At 69.9% G+C, this 17098-nt stretch overlaps 1 protein-coding gene across 1 annotated transcript in view; it reads left to right on the forward strand.

Moving 5' to 3' along the window:
- Nucleotides 1–214: 214 nt before the first annotated feature.
- The window catches only part of NHSL2 (NHS like 2), a 29019-nt gene continuing 12135 nt past the window's right edge, over nt 215–17098 (forward strand). The window contains exon 1 of the mRNA XM_068419788.1: nt 215–455. Within this exon, the coding sequence (XP_068275889.1) occupies nt 215–455 (241 nt within the window). The remainder of the gene's footprint in view (nt 456–17098) is intronic.

Here is a 17098-nt window from a genome sequence, read left to right on the forward strand (position 1 = left end):
CCGAGCCCCGGCGCCGCCGCCAGCCCAGAGCCCTCGCAGCCGCGGGGCTGGCCGGGGGGGAGCCGGGCCGGGGATAGCCGAGCCGAGCTGGGCCGGGGCGGGCCGACCCGAACCGTGACAGGCCGAACCGAGCCGTGCCGTGCAGAGCCCTGCCGAGCCGAGCCGTGCCGAGCCGAGCCGGCCCAGGCCGGGCCGGGCCGGGCCAAGCCGGGCCATGCCGTTCTACAAACGGGGCGCGGCGGCGCGGCGGGGCCCGTCGGTGCCACTGGCCGAGCTGCGGGACTCGTGCAGCCTGGCGGCACTCGCCCTGCTCCGGCAGCTCGCCGACCTCTGCGGCCACTCGCTCGCCCTCCTGGGAGACATCGAGGGACACGTCCTGGCCTTGGGGCGTCGCACCGGGCGGCTGCACCGCCGGGCCGCCCGCCTCCAGGCGCTGCTGCGGGGGCCGCAGCCAGGTAAGGCGACCCCTGCCCCGCCGCCCCCGGGGGGCTCCCCGGTGCCCCCGTCCGGGGGGGATGCGCGGCCGGGGGGTGCCGGCCGTCAGGGCTGCACCCGGCTCCGAGGGGGTCCCGGCTCCCCTCCCCGGTGCAGGGGGGCTCTGCCGCTGTTCCCCCGCCGCGGTCCCCGCCGGGTGCCCCGCGTCCCCTCCCTGGGGCTGGCCCACGCCTGTCCCAGCTCCTCCGCCCCCCAGGAGGGCTGGGGGGCCGGCGCGGTGTGGCTGGGACACCCCGACGGCAGCCGCTCCCCCTGCCCGGCCCGCACGTTCCCGCAGGCAGCGGGCACCTTCCCGGCCGCCCCTTCCAGCCAAGCAGGCGCTTCACGTCGCGTCTCCGGTTACCGGGCGCCGTTTCGTTCCCGTCTCTCCGGGAGAGCGGGGGACGCCGGGCTGCGAGAGCCGGTCCTCGCCTCCGCGCCGCTGCCCTGGCCCGGGACGCTTCCCCCCGCTCCCGGGACAGGGACCGAGGTGGCCGTCCCCTCGCTGTCGTTCAGCCAGCGTGCAGTGGAGCAGCTCTCGCTCAGGGCTCTGTGCGGCCGGGGGGGGTGGCACGGGGGAGCCCGGGCGTCCCGGCTGCACATCCCTCCCCTGGCACCGAGCCGGGTTGGTTCCTCCTGGGCTGCTTTCATTTCCCATTTCAAGCGTTTCGGTTTGGCACAGGCTCCCGCGCTGGGTCAGAAGCGGGCAGCGTGTTTCAGAGGAGCTTAAAATAAGCTCGGTTTGGAATTGTTTATAAAAGTTTATTTTAAAAGGCTTGGCGGGGCGGGGAGGGGGAGTGTTGTTGGAGCGCGTTTTCCCCAGAAGCGCAGCGCGTTTCTCAGGCCCTCGGCAGGACGCGCCTCTCGTGCCCTCCACAGACCCCCTTGCCAGGGCTGTTTCACTGCGTGGAGCCGTGGGCAATGCCAGAGCCTCGCAGCGTGCTGCTGGGACGGGGGAGCGAGTGGAGCACTCAGCCTCGGCCTGCGACACGCTGCTCTTGCCAACGCTGGTGGAGTAAATCGGTTACTGGGGTAAGAGGAGACTCCCGCTGTCCCGTGCATCGGCCCATAGAGAAATGAGGGGACAAGGAGGTACCCCAGTCACCCCAGCTGACCCGTGCACAGCGCCAGTGCCGTGCCAAACCCTGCAGCGCCGTCACCCCACGCGCTGGACCAGTGTCCCCAGGAGGAGGAGCTGGCCGTGGCCGTGACCAGATGGTCCCTCGCCCCCCACGCCTTGGCCGACAGGTTGGGAATGCGCTTGGTGGCCGCAGGAGCCTTGTGTGCTGCCATGACGGCGTGGGGACGGCGTGGGGACGGCTGTAGCGTGGCGGGGGGAAGCAGCCACTGCTGCGGGCAGGTTGGGTTGGTGGCCCCCGGGTCGTGCTTTCGGCTGCGCGTCATTGCCGTGGTCCTGCAGTTTCTCACGGAGCAACAACACAGCGGGTTGCAAGCAGTGTGTGTAACACAGGAGCAAATAGTCCTCCCTCATTAGGGCGCCGTGAATATGCATGTATGCAGATGTGCAGGGAGGGTTCTCTGAGCTGGCTGCCTAGCTGGAGGTCCGAGGTGCGTGGTGATAAAAATGCTTTGATTTTTTTTTTGTGGGCATAGCTGGGGCAGTGCGAAGCGAGCAGAGCCGTGTCCCCCACGCCTCCCCTTCACCCTGCTCCAGCGGCGCAGAGGCTGGGGGGGGGGGGGGGCTGCATTTCTCCCCGCACCCAAGGGGAGCACAGCCCACCTCCCCCCGCCTGCTCCTCAGCCATCCGCGGGAGCCTCCGGCTTCACTGAACTCTTTACCCAGGGGAAGAACAAAATTCCGATTGCTGTTTCAGTTGCTGTTTGTTTTTCTAAGAGCTCCAGAGATGGTCCGTGTCTCTGGAGGACGGGAGCTCCCTGCAAGCCCCCGGCGCTGCGGGGCGAGCAGAGACAGCCCAAGGCTGTGGGAGAGCGCTTTGCACCGAGCTGCGGCACCATGCAGAGTCCCTTGGGTGAGGAGAGAATGCTTAACAACACCCTGCTCAGGGTTTGGGGTTTTTTTTCCCTCTTCGCTTCCATTTCTTGAAGAGGTTCCAATGGCAAAAATCACATTTCTCCTCTTAAACTGGAATAAAACCCGAACGTCTTGTCCCTGGGAGATGCAGGGGGGGGATCAGCCAGGACCAAACGAGCCCTGGCGTAGCCTTCACGCAGCCGGTGGGGCCCGGGCGACGTGTCGCAGCCAGCCTGACCAGCTCGTAAGGACCAGCTCAGGTGGGCACGTGGGGTTTGCCCTTCCCAAGGATGCTCCTCGCCCCTCTTCAGCTCCCGGGTTTGGGTGTCCTCGGCTGGGTCAGGAGCCTTTGCCTGGCTCCGGTTCCTCCCAGGCAGGTTAAAGCGATCCGAAAGCCGTGGGTCTCCTCGCCGGCAAGGGACACCCCACGGCTGGGGAGCTCGGGTCACCGCTGTGCAGCAGGACGTGTCCGTCCGTCTGTCCCAAGGCTGAGCCGGAGGGAGCTCCCCTGTCTTCCCCATCAGGAGGGGCTGGGGCTGGTGGAGCAGGCGAAGGAATCGCACCGCGAAGGGCCGGGGAGCGCATAATCCGCCGAGGCAGCGTGGTTGTTTCCGTGCGAGCCGGCAGCCAAGGGCTGTTGGATTCCTCTGCTCTTATTCATCGGGCAGTTGAGCGTGGGGAGGGTGCGCGCCTATCCCCAGGGAGCTGGGCGCATCCTGCCCGCCGGCTCCCCGCCCCGCTCCCCTCGGCGTCCCGGAGGGGTGGCACCGACCCCGGCACTTGGCACTGAAGGCAGGAGCTGCTCGGCAGCCCCAGCGAGCCCCCGGCTGCCTGGCTCTCGTGCCAATCCCCGACCGGCTGCCGTCCAGCCCATCAGTGGGGACACGGCTCCATGGGCACCAGCAGGGTGACAGGAGCCAGTGCTCCCAGCTCAGCCCTCTCCCCTCGGGACCCAGAAATAAACCTCAGCAAAGCAGAGGACGGGGGCCCGGCGCCGAGAGCTATTTAAACCGTGGTCCCCGAAGAGCTGTGGGGACGGTTCTCTGGAAGAAGCCCTGGCCTGTGCTGGCAGGAGGAGCTGTTTACTGCTCTTGCCAAAATATGCGGCACTTGCTGTCCTCTGACCTTCTTGAAGCGAGCCATGGGGAGAGGCAGAGCCTCCAGCCAGCCCCGGGGCTGCTGCCCCCCATGCCTGCCACCCGGCTCCCTCCTCACAGGGTGGGTAAGGGCTGGCACAGATGTTTTCCCCCAGTTCCTGTCACCAGCTTAAGAAAAAACAGAAAGAAAGAAAGAAAACCCCTTGCTGACTTGCTCAAGTGTCCTGCCAGGCTGGAGCGGCCGGGCTGTCCCTTGGCCCCAGGCAGAGCTGCTGCTGGGGAGAGGGGCTGCAGCCACCCCTCACAGCCGTGACCACAGCCCCGGTGATGCACCCGTGTGAACCTACCGGAGACCCACGGCTCCGTTTTGGGGCCAGGAGCTGAGCCCTGCTCCCCCTGGCCCTGCAGCCGCCCTTGCCAACTCCTCTCCATGGCGCTGGTACCCTTTGAGTCGGAGAGAAGATGCCAGGAGTGGTGCAGGGCTCTCACCATGCAGAGCCACAGGGAAGGAAATACCCCAACTGTTGTGCCTGGCACTGCTCAGCGTGGCCCAGATGCCACCAAGGGCTCTCACATGCCAACCTTGTGCATGATGGGCAGCCACTGCTTCACTCTGATGGGCATGGGGGGGACACAGGGACCCACCTGGGACTGCTCCTGGCTGCTTAGGAACCTCTCAGTCCCTTGGGGACTCATATCCTGCTGCTCAGGTACCTGGTGCCCATCACCATGGCTGCTGGCCATACCCAGCACCCTGTGGCCGCTGGCATGGGGCCGGGCAGCACGCCGGCCGCTGCGCGCGCACGGGGGCCATTCGCTGGCAGCACAAAGCCTGGATTGAGCGAGGACTGGCGCGGGGCTGAAGGGGCCGAGTGTGCTGGCGGGGAGAATCGACTCTTCTTCTCCTCACCCGTGCCAGCGGGCTCCGGCACCCTCCTCCTGCGCTCGTGCCTGGCAGCGAGGACAGCCGCCCGCCACGGGCACCGGGATGCCGCTGGCCGGGGAGCAGGCGGGGGCTTCGGGGGGGCAGCAGCGGCGTGTGCACAGCGCTGGGTGAGTACCCGCGAGCGCACCAGGGTGACAGACCCTCTTCTGCCGGAGCCCTGAGCCCCGGTGCGGGTGCCAGCCTGGCACGGGGCAATGGCTGGCAGCTGGTCGCAGCTCTGGGAGCCTTCGTGGAGCTGCCCGGCGGTGGGGGAGGCTGAGCGTGGTGGGCACTACGGAGATGGGGAGCGGGTCGGGAGCCCCTTGAGCTGATCTGATGACGGCAGATGGAAGCAGCCGTGTGGGGACAAGCTGATTCCCCGAGCCAGCCCGGCGGTGGCTGCCAGCGGCGATTGTCCTCCCTTCCCGGTGAGGCACTGGCCGCGTTCCGTGCCGAGCAGCATGGCCCCAGCGTGAGCTCGGGTCCTGCCTCAGTGTCCCCGTGGCTGGGCAGGAGGATGAGGAGAGCAGGGCACCCCGCATCCCTGGCACAGGGAAACACCATCCCCACGTGGGTGCTTGCGTGTCCATACGTGTCTGAGCGTGCACACGTGTGCCTGTCACAGAGCATGTGGGTGTCAGGGTCTGTACCACCAGTGTGCCACGCCAGCTGCTCCCGGAGGAGCCTCAGCTGGTCCGTGGCTCTCCTGGGCTCTGAAGTCCCCAAGGAAAGGGGTCCCTGCAGCTCGTGGCAGGCGCCAGCAGAGTTACCAGCCCCCCGACCGCCTGGGCACTGAGAGGGGAAGGCGGCACCTGGAGAGATGCTCGTGGGTTGTCTTGACGCGCTTGCTCCGTGCGCGGTGAAACTGGGGGGGGGTCTTTGCTGCTGGGGGCTCAGCCCGGAGGCAAACCCCCTTTGTTTGCAGGGTCCCCGCTCCAGCACCCGTTGCCATCCCTCGCAGCTTGGTTGCTGCCCCGATGGCCACCCCGGGGGCTCTCACGCAGCCGCGTCCCGGCGAGCAGGGGGAGCAGATCTCTCTTTGCAGACCCAGCTTGTGGGTGCACCCTTGTCCGGTGCACGGAGAGGCTCCCTGCGGCGTCCGCCCTCCCCGCGGCTGCAGCCGGCGGCCTCCCGGGTGGTCCCGCTGTCAGGCAGCGCGTGGGCTGCCGGGGCCACCTGCCAGGGGCCGCCTGTGTGGGACCGGTCCCTTCCCGGGAGCCCAGCCAAGGCGGGGGGCTGCGTGGCCGCCTCCCCGAAGGCCACGGGGTGCAGCCAGCCTCGGGGGGCTGTGGGGCCAGCTTTGGGCTTCTTCGGGCTGCTCCCCAGCAAGCCCTCGGGCTGATGGCTTTGGGAAAGGGCTGCCGGGAGCCTGAGATGCTCCAGCTCGTCCCGTTGCAGCCCACACTGGGAGAGGAACGCGGTGGCTGCGGGCAGGCCAGGTTTGGGCAGCGCTGGCCGAGGCAGGGGGCCCTGCCGACGGGTGGGTACCAGTGTGAGCCGGGGGTCTCTGAGCTCCCCCAAAGCAGCTGGGGCGTTGCTGATGGGAAGGGGGGTGATAGCACGTGTTCATCTGGGGAGCTGCTTGGCAGGCTGTGCCCCCCGCTCCAGGGTTAGAGGTGATGCCTGGCCGTGGGCAGGCGCAGGGCGGTGGGAAGGAGCTGTGTTTGCTCCCTAAAATCCTCCAGACCCGCCTGCACCGTCTGCTCTGGAGGCGGCAGATCCATCTCGTACCGCATCCGGGACCCACGCGCGGGCGGTTCGTGGGTGCTCAGCAGCTCACGTGCCGCGTCGCCGAAGTGCCAGGGTCGCCTGCAGCCGCACTCATCCACGCGTGCCAGGCGTTTCGGCCGCGCCAGGCTTGCCCCCGGCCCCCTCGCCCTCTGCGGTCCCACAGGCAGCACCTCGGATGCAGCAGGTCTGCTCGCACACCGCGTCAGGGGCACCCGCAGCCTGTGCAAACGTGCCCAAATCGCTGCCCGAGCGCCGGGGCTGGGTGCCCAGGAGCTGTTCGCCGGAGCTGGCAGACAGGCAGAAGCTGCCAGATCATTTCCTGAAGCGGCACAAAAAGGCTAACGGGTGTTTGCTGCTGCAGGAAGAGGAACAGGCAGCGGGAGCACGGGGCGAGGCTGATGTACACCCGGATTGGCAGCGGGTGCCTTGGCACGGGGTCGCTGCCAGCGCCGGCGCCTTCCCTACCGCAGCCCCTCGGCTTTGCAAACCCTCTCGTCCCGGTTTGGCCGGGCTGGGCTGTGGGTGCCCACGCTGAGTGGGTGGGAATGGCTCGTTTCATGCTCACGTGAAGCCCCCGGAGCACCGGGCAGGCAGCGAGGGGCAGGTTGGTGGGTCGTGCCAGGCTGCGCGTGGTGCCTGCCAGCCCATGCCAAGGCGCGCTGCCCATCCGTGCCCTGGCAGTGCTCTCCTAAAGCCTCTCCCCGACCGCCCCGGGAGCGCGCCCCAGCCCCGTGCTCTCTCTGCAGGCGTGGGGAGCACTGGGGGGCCGTGCCCTCCCCACGGCCAGGCGAGGGGGGCTGCTCGAGCCGCCCCAGCTGGAGCACGGGGCAAAGCCCCTCACCCGGCTGCCCCATCCCTGGTAATCACGGGAGGGGAGGCTGGCACGGCCCGACAGCGTGGGTGGTGGATGGCATCTCCTCCCCAGGACTCCCACCGATCGCACCCCCCGTTGCAGTCCCGGGACGTGCTGAGGGATGCTGGCTGGCAGCCGTGCCGTGCCAGGCAGGCCGGTGGGACGCCACGGCCCCGCTCCGTCTCCACGGCTCCGGCATCCGCAGCAGGGACATGTAGCTATATCTTTAAGAAGGGCCCGGGCTGGGGTGGGAGAAGCGTTTCCATCCAGCCTTTCTCCCAGCGAACCTGGATCGAGTTAGTGCGAGCGAGCGAGGGAGCGAGCGGAGGCGTTGGCGCCGCGGCCGTTCCCCGCTCCCAGCCGGGGCAGCCGCCAGCTCACCCCGAGAGCGGCCATGGGGGTTCGGAGCAGCTGGTGGGGTGCGGGGGAGCCTTCGTCCCCCCTGGCCTCGGTCCCTGCAAGGAGAGGAAGAGGAGGAGGCAGAGCTGGGTACGTAGAAGTTTTATCCTCCTCCCCGCCCGCCAGACTCCCTGCCCCGCTCCGGGGAGGGTCTGGCAGCGCGGCGGGACGAGGGCAGCGAGCGTGGTGGGTGTGCGGCACAGGACGGGCGGCCGTGTCCAAAGGTGGGTGCTGGCAGCAGGCAGCCCCAGGGCTGGCAGAGCTGCCTGCTCTGCTCCTCCTGGCTCCTGCCACACGCGCTGGCGATGGGGACGGCAGGATGGGGCCGGCTGGGCACCCCATCGCCTGTCACACGAGGGCTCGCGGCGCTGGGATGCACCGATGGTGACAGCGGGCAGAGCCCCATGGGGGACGCAGTGCCCTTGGCTCCCTGGGCAGCACCCGTGCCCAGCCCCAGGGCTGGATGTATCCCTCCTCTTCCTCCCCACCGGCTCAGGCTGGGGCAGGGAGCACCTCCAGGGACCCCGCCAGGAGGAAGGTGCCTGGCGTGCCCCTGCTGCTGTGGGCAGAGGTGATGGGGGAGCCGGTGGCCGTGCAGGGGGAGATGCCAGTGCCATGCCTGACACCCCATGTCTCCCGTGGTGGGCCCATAAATGACACAAATGAGGGATGGCATCACGGCAGGTGATGGCAGCCGGGTCTGCACTGGTTCCCTGGCACAGCCCTTTCGGGGTGCGCTCAGTTTTCCTGAGCCAGAGGAAGCCCTGGGTGGCCGGGGGGGGGTGCGGGTTGTTGGGGTGATCAGGGCCGGGGTCCCCATGTCCCCTGGGCCCGACCTCTGCATGGACAGCAGAGGCCTTGCAGCTTGTCCCGTGCTGGTGGCATGGAGGCCATCAGAGGACCCCATTGCTGAGCCCACCGTGGTCCTGAACCTGGAGAAGGGCCTGGCCGGGGCATGGCCATAACCAGCTGGGCGCCGTGACGCTGAGCTGTGGGGCTCCCCGGGGACACGGCTGCTGGGGACATGGCTGCTGGGTGGGAGCCAGGCTGCCCGTTCCCCCGGCCACACGGGGGGCATCGCCAGCCCTGGGAGGACAGGGTCGTCCCCGGTGCAGCTCCCAGGACACGGAGCAAGCAAATATGTTGCTGCACGGGAGGAATCCCAGGAATGCAGAACCCGGAGGGGACACGAGGTGGCACGGCAGTTTCAGCCCAGCTTTTCAGCTGCTGCAGGCGGATTCCCGGCCAGGGCCAGGCAGGGTGCGGGAGGGCAGGAGGGCACCTGCAGCAGGCGAGCGGGGAGGCCACGGGCACAGGGCTCCGCGACCTGGGCTCTGCCTTCCAGCCCGGCCGGGACCCTGCCAGTGGCCGTGCCCCGTCCAGCACCCACTTCACCGGGACACAGGACCCCCCGTCCGGCACCCGCTCCGCTGGGATGTAGGACCCACTCTGCCGGGACACAGGACCCCCTGTCTGGCACCCCCTCCTCCAGGACGTGGGACCCCATCCGGGTCCAACACAGCCCTGGGAGCGCCGCGTAGTGCTGCCCGCTCCCCGCAGTGCCCTGGCCCTGCTCCCCGGCCTTGGCCCGGCCCCGAGCCGTTGTTCTCCAATGAGCTCATCTGCTTTGCCGGTTATTATTTTTCAACATGGTCTCTTGGCCAGAAAATAATCAGCTCATGCACTTAGTGAGTGTTTATGGCTTCTTCGGAGCAGCTGCTTTCTCTGCCAGGAGAGGGGCTGCTTTGGAAACGCAGAGCTGAGCTGCTCGGGGCCGGACGGAGCTTTCCCCCCGCTCCATGCCCGCAGCGGGTGGCCGGGGCACACCGGGGTGCGCTCGGCTGCCTGCACCCTCCTGCCTTCCTGAGCCCCATCACGGTGCATCCCCGTGCTGCGGGTGGGGAGGACGGTCCGGGAGCCGCTTCGCAGCGCGCGGGGAGCTCGCTTGGGGTCTGGGGCTTCACAGCGAGAGGTGACGATAGCTCGGAGTGACGAGCAGCTTGCTCGGCTCCGCAGGACGGGGTGCGGGAAGAGAGCCGCGCTGTCGGGTCGTGGAGCCCACGGCGGGGCTGTTTGCGAGGTGCCGCCGCAGTCTGCTCGACACCCCGTGCCTCGGCTTGGCTGGGGGCTTGGGGGGAAACACTTTCTCGGTGGCACTTCTGCAAACCAGGCTCGCCTTGGTCCTTCGCCTTCCCTGCGCTGCCGCAGCCCTGCCCCGGCACGGGGGCACAGCGCGGGGCTGGGGGTGTCGGGGGTGCCGCGTGGGGCCCCCGCACCGCTGCGCCTGTCACACCCACCCGCTCCCACATCACTCACACAAACCGCTCCTTGCGCCAAGTACTGATCCAATTTGTGGCTGTTTCCATAACAACCTCCCAGCACTTTCTGGTCCTTTCTGTCGCTACGCAGATGCTGAGCTTCGGCGTGTAAGGGATGCTCCGGCCTGGGACAGGGCGGCTGGGCTGCGCCGTCACCGGGTGCCTCTGGCTCCTGGGTGCAAAGGGCCACTCGTGTGCTGGAGGCCGGGGCACGCTGAGGAAGTTTCCCCTGACTGGGAGTGGGTTTTTTTTCCCCATAGGAGGGTTATGGTGAGGTTTGGGCTGGGGGAAGAAGGAGCCCAAGGGCAATAGTTGCTCCAGGCGTGCAGCCCGCTCGTGAGGGGTCCCCGAGCACAGCTCGGCCTTGTGCAGATGTGGCACTGCCTGGGACGCTTGGTGCCAGGGACGGGGCTGCTGGAGGTGCTGCCAGCCCCAGACCCCCCGTTTCTCCTACCAGAGACCCCATCGCCCACAGGCCTGGCTCTTGCAGTGTCCTGTGGCTCTCACACAGGCTCTCCCCATGGGGCACCGGCCCCACGAGCACACCCCACACCCTCCTGTCTCCCACGGCACCAGCTCCCGGCTCCAGCTGTTCTCGGAGCTGCCATGCTCCCTGCCCTGTTGCCCCCATCCATGCCCCCTGCCCTGTTGCCCCCATCCATGCCCCGCTCAGCCTGCCACCCCGCAGGGCCAGCCTCGGGTCCCCCACCCAGCCCGAGGATCCCCCCACTCAGCCCCAGCCCCAACACCCCCCGGTGCTGCCCGGCCCCGGGACCCCCCATCCACCCCAATCCCCAACACCTTGTGGGAGCTTCCCAGCCCCGGTGCCCCCCAGCCACCCCCAGCCCCAGCTCCCCGGGGGACTGCCCAGCCCCGGTGCCCCCCCACCTGCATCGCCCCGGGAGCTGCCCAGCCCCAGCGAGCCCCCCTCCCACCCCGAGCCCCAGCAGTCCCGGCCCCCCCCCCCCCCCCCCCAGCCCCCGCCGCCCCCGTCCGCCCCCCGCAGCCGCCGCCATTGGGCGCCCGCTCAGCGGCCCCGGCGCGGCGGCGGGCGGGCTCCGAGGGGGCGGTCGGGCCGGCGGCCGCGCCGATGCGGCGGGGAGGGGGCGCCCGGTGCGGAGCGGTGCGGAGCGGAGGGGCCCGGCGGGGCCCGGCTCGGCTCGGCCCGGCCCGGCCCGGCCCGGCGGCTCCTCCCCGCGGCGCGGCGCGGCGGGCCCGGCGGCGGGGCGGGCATGGAGCCGGCGGGGAGCGGCGCGGGGGCGGCGGCGCGGTGACCGCCTGCGCCGGGCGGGCGGCGGCGGAGGATGGGCAACGCGCAGCGGAAGGGGCCGCGCAGCCAGCGGCGGGGCAGGATGCGCTCGGCAACAGGTACCGGGGACGGGACGGGGCGGGACCGGGCCCGCGCCCCGCCATGGCCCCGCGGGCTGCGACGGCGCCGGCGGCAGCGGCGGCGGAGGGGGCGGCTCGGCCTCCGCCGCGGCCCCCCCCGGGCTGCCCGGCCCCCTTGGGTCGCTTGGAGGACGCGGGGAGAGGTCACCTCCAGCCGAGGCTTGGCCTCGCTGGCGGGGACGGCGATCGATGGGGCTCACCGGGGACCCACCGCGGTCCTGCGGCGTGTGGAGCAGGTGCTGACCCACACCCCGGGCAGCGGGGAGGCAGCCCCAGGGTGCAGGGAGCCAGCCCCGGGCAGCGGGGAGCCAGCCCCAGGGTGCAGGGAGCCAGCCCCATGGTGCAGGGAGCCAGCCCTGGGCAGTGGGGAGCCAGCCCCAGGGTGCAGGGAGCCAGCCCTGGGCAGTGGGGAGCCAGCCCCAGGGTGCAGGGAGCCAGCCCCAGGGTGCAGGTAGCCAGCCCTGGGCAGTGGGGAGCCAGCCCCAGGGTGCGGGGAGCCAGCCCCAGGGTGCAGGGAGCCAGCCCCGGGCAGTGGGCAGCCAGCCCCAGGGTGCAGGGAGCCAGCCCCAGGGTGCAGGGAGCCAGCCCTGGGCAGTGGGCAGCCAGCCCCAGGGTGCAGGGAGCCAGCCCCAGGGTGCAGGGAGCCAGCCCTGGGCAGTGGGCAGCCAGCCCCAGGGTGCAGGGAGCCAGCCCAGGCAATGAGGAGGCCTTGCACTTGCTGGCCCCGGAGACGGTCCTGCTCAGGCAGGGAGCCCGTGCCTGCATAGCTCCCCCGCACCCCCAGCCCCCATCTCCCACCGATGGCGAAGGTGGTGGGTGTCTCTGGGGGTCCTCGTACCACAGATGATCTAAGGAAGGCAGAAAGCTCTGCGGATCTGCAGGGGGCATGCGGGGGGAGCAGCGGGCTCGCCCTGAGCTGGGAGTGGGCAGCCGAGTGCAGGTGCCCTCAAAGCCGGGTCGGACAAGCAGGACCTGTCCGGTCACTGCTTTGTCCCCACCTGGCTGGCCCAGGCGGTTCAGCAACCCTTTCCAGACACCCGGGACTCCAGCTCCCCTCCCCGGCCCAACCCAGCTCCTGGAAATGCCAAGGGACCCTGGAGCTGGGGTCTGCCACGGCTCCTGGCTCAGGGGCCCGTCCGTGTCCCCGGGAGCCCCGAGCGCAGCGTGCCGGGCTCTGCTGGCCCCGGCTCCCGTGCCCGCTACCCTTTGCCTGGCCGCTGGCTCGAGAGCCGGGACGCGGCAGTGTGGGCAGCAGCAGGCAGCTGCCAGCGCTGGGAGAGACCTCCGGAAGATTGCTTAGGAGCTGCAAGAAAATGGGGAGTGATTGTCACAGCCCAAGTGACTGTCACAGCTTAATAGCGAGCGGGCAGAGGGGGTGGAAGCACAGCCTGTCTCTGGCTAATTTTGCAGCCGCCGTTGCAGCGATTGTTGCAAAGGTCTGAAACGGGGCAAAGGAGCTTTGGGTCGTGCGGGGGGTCAGGAGCGCGCTGGTCTGGCGGGTCCTGAGGGATGAAGGATGCTGTGCCGGTCAGTACCCGGCGTGTCACCCTCGGCTCCTGTCTCGCGGGGCACGGGAGGTGACCGTGGCTGGTCCGCTGGGCTCCAAGGGGCCGTGGGATGCTGCCTGCTCCCTGCCCGCCTCTCCCACCTGTGCCACTGTCCGGCACGGCTCGGAGCGGGACGGGAGCTAATCGTGCTCTGCATCATCAAAGGGATTCTTGGGAGCTGCGAGTCGCCTCCCCAGCCCGGCCAGGAAGGGCCCGAGGGGGGTTCTTGGGGCAGCCTTTGTGCCAGGGCTGGTTCGTCTCTGTCCTGGGGCGCAGGACGCGTCCCCCTGCCAGCCCGCAGATCTTCCTCCCGGCGCCTGGGGTGAGGACGGAGCTGCGCCTGGCTCAGCGGGGAGGGAGGGGAGGTGGCACTGGGCAGCTCGAGGCTCATCTCGGGTGTGGAGCTGGGACGAGGCGGTTTAGGCTGGGGGCTGCTGGGACCTCGATGTTGGGCATTCCTGAGCAGCTACACGCAGGCTTCCTCGCGGAGAGGCGGCGGCGGGTCGGGGCTGGAGCTTATCTGGCAGGGGAGGGAGCTGACGCTTGATAAGAAGCAGCCGTGCGGTGGGTCCGGGTTGGTGGCGGGGTGGGACGGCCGCCCACAGGGAGGAGGGCAGGGACCCGCGGTGCCAGGAGTGTCGGGCAGCGTCATTCCTCTGCCCCGTGCATGGGGCAGCGCACGGAGGGGTCTTTATGCTGGCGTCCCTGGTCGTTAAGATCCAGCCTTCCTCACGTCCCGACTGGCTGGAAAGGCTGCGTGAATCTTGAGCACAGGAACCTCTTTGGTGCTCCTCTGAGGCTGGCGGGGGCTCGCGTCCCCCTGCACCCCTTCCTCGCGCGTTGGAAGAGCCGAGCTGGCTGCTCCTGAGCCCGGGATGCTCAGGTGTGATGAGTGAGCAGGTCTCTGCGCCCAGTGGGCTGGTGGGGCTGGGAGGCAGCTCCCCAGTTACTGCGTCTGTCCTCGGCGGAATGGGGTCCTGGAGGAAGCACCGGCCATCGGGGCAGGTCTCCTTGTCCCCCCTCTCTGTCAGAGCCACGTGCAAGTGCTGCCTGGGTTGCCAGGGGGAAAATGAACTCCGCGGGTATCTGCCGTCCTTCCCCCATCCCATCGCTCAGGTCTGCGGCGTCGCTGGGTGCCTGGCACAGGGGTGTGTGGTCCCAGCCCCCGGCACGGCACGTGCTCCCCGTGCTGCCCCAGTCAGCGGGGGCTGGGGGCTGCGTTCCCATCCCTGCTGCCGTCCTGGCTCCCAGGGGCTCAGCTCTGCAGCCCCCCGGGGCGCGGGGGAAGCGGTCCCCGAGGAGCCTTTGCTCGCGGCGTCGGAAGGAGCCGAAGGCAGGGGAAGCTCTGGGGGCCCTTGCAGCTTCCAGGGTGAAGTTGGGTGAATTCAGATGGGCCCCCCAGGATTTTTAGCTAAGCAGCCTTGGGAGGCAGGGGGGAGGCAGCAGCAAGCTCCGGGTGCTGGTTTCCAGGTGAGGACGCCGACGGCTGCTCCAGCTGGGACACGCGGGAACAGCCGCGCTCTGCAGGGGGACGAGCCAGCGCGTGCCGGTGTCCCCCCAAGTCACCCGCTGCTTCGGATGGTGCCGGCTCCTGCTCCAGCCATGGCTGGGTGATGTTTGGCTCCATGACTCTGCTCAGCTGGGGGAGCCCAGCCTGTCCTCGCCACAGCCCCCAGGACCCCATCCCCTCTCCAGGCACTGCCACAGGGACGTACGGGGAGAGGGACGAGCCCCTCCGCCCTGACCCACCGCCTTTGCAGGACCCCCGGGTGGGGGGACGGAGATGGGCTGCGCAGAGCCGCGGCCCCTCCGCCATCACTCCGCGCGGTGCAGGGACGGAAGAGGGGCCGGGGCCGGGACAATGGGCTGTGGCGCTGACTCAAACAGCCAGTTCCTGGTGGCTTCCTCTCCCCCCGGGCTGGAGCCAGGGCAGGCGCAGGAGGCTCGCTCCCCTCGGCCTGCGTTTGAAGCGAGGGCGGCTGGAGCGAGCAGCGTCCCGCGGGCACCCGCAGCCATGGCCAAGGCAGAGTGGCTGCTGGCACCCTGGCACCGGGGAGGTAAGGCAGGGGCAGGGGCAGGGGCAGGCAGCAGGGCAGGGGCAGGCAGGAGGGCAGGGACAGGCAGCGGGGCAGGGGCAGGCAGAGGGGCAGGGACAGGCAGCGGGGCAGGGGCAGGCAGCAGGGCAGGAACAGGCAGCGGGGCAGGGGCAGCGTCGAGGCAGGGGCAGGCAGCAGGGCAGCCCCCACCAAGGGGAGCAGGCAGTGAGGGCGGTGGGGTTCGCAGGTGCCCTCGCTCTGCGGGGCAGGACCCGGGGTTGGTGTGATGTGTGGGGCACAGGGATGCAGAGGGTCTCGTCTCCGGGGGCCGTGCAGCAGCCGCGGGGTCGGTGCTGCCCAGCAGCGTGGGTCTTGTCCTGCCTGTCCCAGCCTGGCCTCGCCTGTGCCGTGTCCCCTTCCCCTTTTGCGCTCTCGTGGCCGTCCCCCAGCCCGGTGGGGTGTCCTTGTTCTCTGACAAAGCACGAGAAGCACAGAGACCCCCCGCCTGCACGTCCCACTCCTCAGGCTGGGGCTGGGACAGATCCTGCCCGGCCCCGTGGTGCTGTACCTCCTGGCAGCTCTCGCTTGCTGGTGGCGGCAGGATGGGGACCGCAGGAGCGTGGGTCAGCCCGTGTTGCGGTCAGCAGGGCCCTCGCCGCCCCCCTGCCCTCGCATCGCTCCCGCTGCGGCTGAGTTCACGTCTCGGGCCCCTTTGTCCCCGGGCCTGGCCGCGTTCCCCTCTCAGGCGACTTCCTCGCATTGTCCGGGCTCTGCGGAGTGTAAAACCAGCCGGGCACAGGGGAAACGGCGCTTTCCTGGCAGCACCCTGCCCGGCGCGGGGCCGCGGCCCCTCCGGCATGGGCAGCCCCACGCCAGGGAGAGCCGCGGGCGCTGCCCCAGGCACCCACGTGCTGCCGAACCCTCCCAGCCAGCCTGGGGACGTCACCGGGGGAAAGATGGCAGGCCGCTGGCCTCGCAGCTCCTGGGGGTCTGGTCCTGCCGCCGTGATGGGTGGCTCGCTGCGGGGACCGGGGTCCGGCAGGCTCCGGGGTGGCAGAGGCAGGGTCATGTGAGCGCCCGCGGCCGAGCCCAAAGCAGCCCTCAGAGCCCGCGGGGACTTTGACCCGCTCCAGCGGTTCTCCTGTCACCCTGCTCACACCGCAGTGGGGCACCCCACGGCAGGAGGCTCCCCCGGCCCGTGTGTGTGGGGTCATGGCTGCTCTGGGCATCGGGAGCACATGCGTCCCCTTCACTCCTGCCCTGCACAAGGCATGAGGCGAAGGTGATGGATCACTGGGGATCGAGCTGGAGGAAGAGGGCTGTTACCTCTTTTACTGGATCTCCTCGCAGGGCCAGGCAGGCAGTGTCCTAGCACACCGTTAACCCTGGGCCCTACTGATGGACGGTGACGTTATTGACTGTTTTGCTGCTGGTGGTTTTAATAGAAACCTCTCAGATAATCCAGCCTTCTCGCCGCGAGCTGAGCGAGCCTCGGAGCTGCCAAACCCACCACCCCTGCCAGCAGCTTCCGCGGTGCTGTTACCTCCCGTCAGTGCAGAAATCAGCTGATTGCGCGTTACACGGGGAGAGCGAGAGGGCCGGGGGCCTCCGGCAGGCGCGGTGCAGCAGGGCGGTGTTATTCCTCAGTGCCCCCGGTCCTGCTGGGCACCAGTGCGGGAGCGTGCAGATGTGCTGTGCAGGGCAACGTCGGTGTCTGGGCATGGGCCCCCCCTAAAACGCTCCCAGCCCCTCCAGCCTTGCCCACCAGCGGGGCAACTGGCTGTGAGGGCGGCCCTGCCTCGCCGGGGGCTCGGGGAGGTGCCCCCAAGGCGGGGAGCGGAGGGATGATGTCCCGGGGAGGGTCCGGATTCGGGCAGGGCTCAGCACGCCGGCACCCCGACGGGCTCACGCGGCGAGGCGGGCAGGTCCGGCGGGCAGCACCGCTCCCCATGGCACCGGGTGGGTGGCTGCGCAGCGGGGCGTCGCCTTGGGACGTCGTTCGGCCCTGGGCGGGCATCCAGCCCCGGAGCTGCCGTGTGCGGCCGCGGCTCCGCGCCGCGGCGGGGCAGCTGGACCGCGCGGCCGCGCTTGGCGGGGGGGAGCCGGGGACAGGAGGCGCTTCCCGCGCCCGCTGCCAGCTCCCGCTGTTTGCTCTTTTCTCTTCCTCCCCGCTCGCCGCCGAGCAGCGTGCGCTTTGGCTCCGGACCACGGGGAACGTCACCGAGCCGCACGCGCAGGGAGCCGGCAGTGGCGGTGCCGGCAGCGGGCCGGGGCGCTCGCTCGAAGCCGGCGCTGCGCCGCGTCGGCTCCCGCCGGTGGGGTTTGGGGTGCTGTCG

Source organism: Nyctibius grandis, chromosome 29 (assembly GCF_013368605.1).
Source record: "Nyctibius grandis isolate bNycGra1 chromosome 29, bNycGra1.pri, whole genome shotgun sequence".
Lineage (NCBI taxonomy): Eukaryota > Metazoa > Chordata > Aves > Nyctibiiformes > Nyctibiidae > Nyctibius > Nyctibius grandis.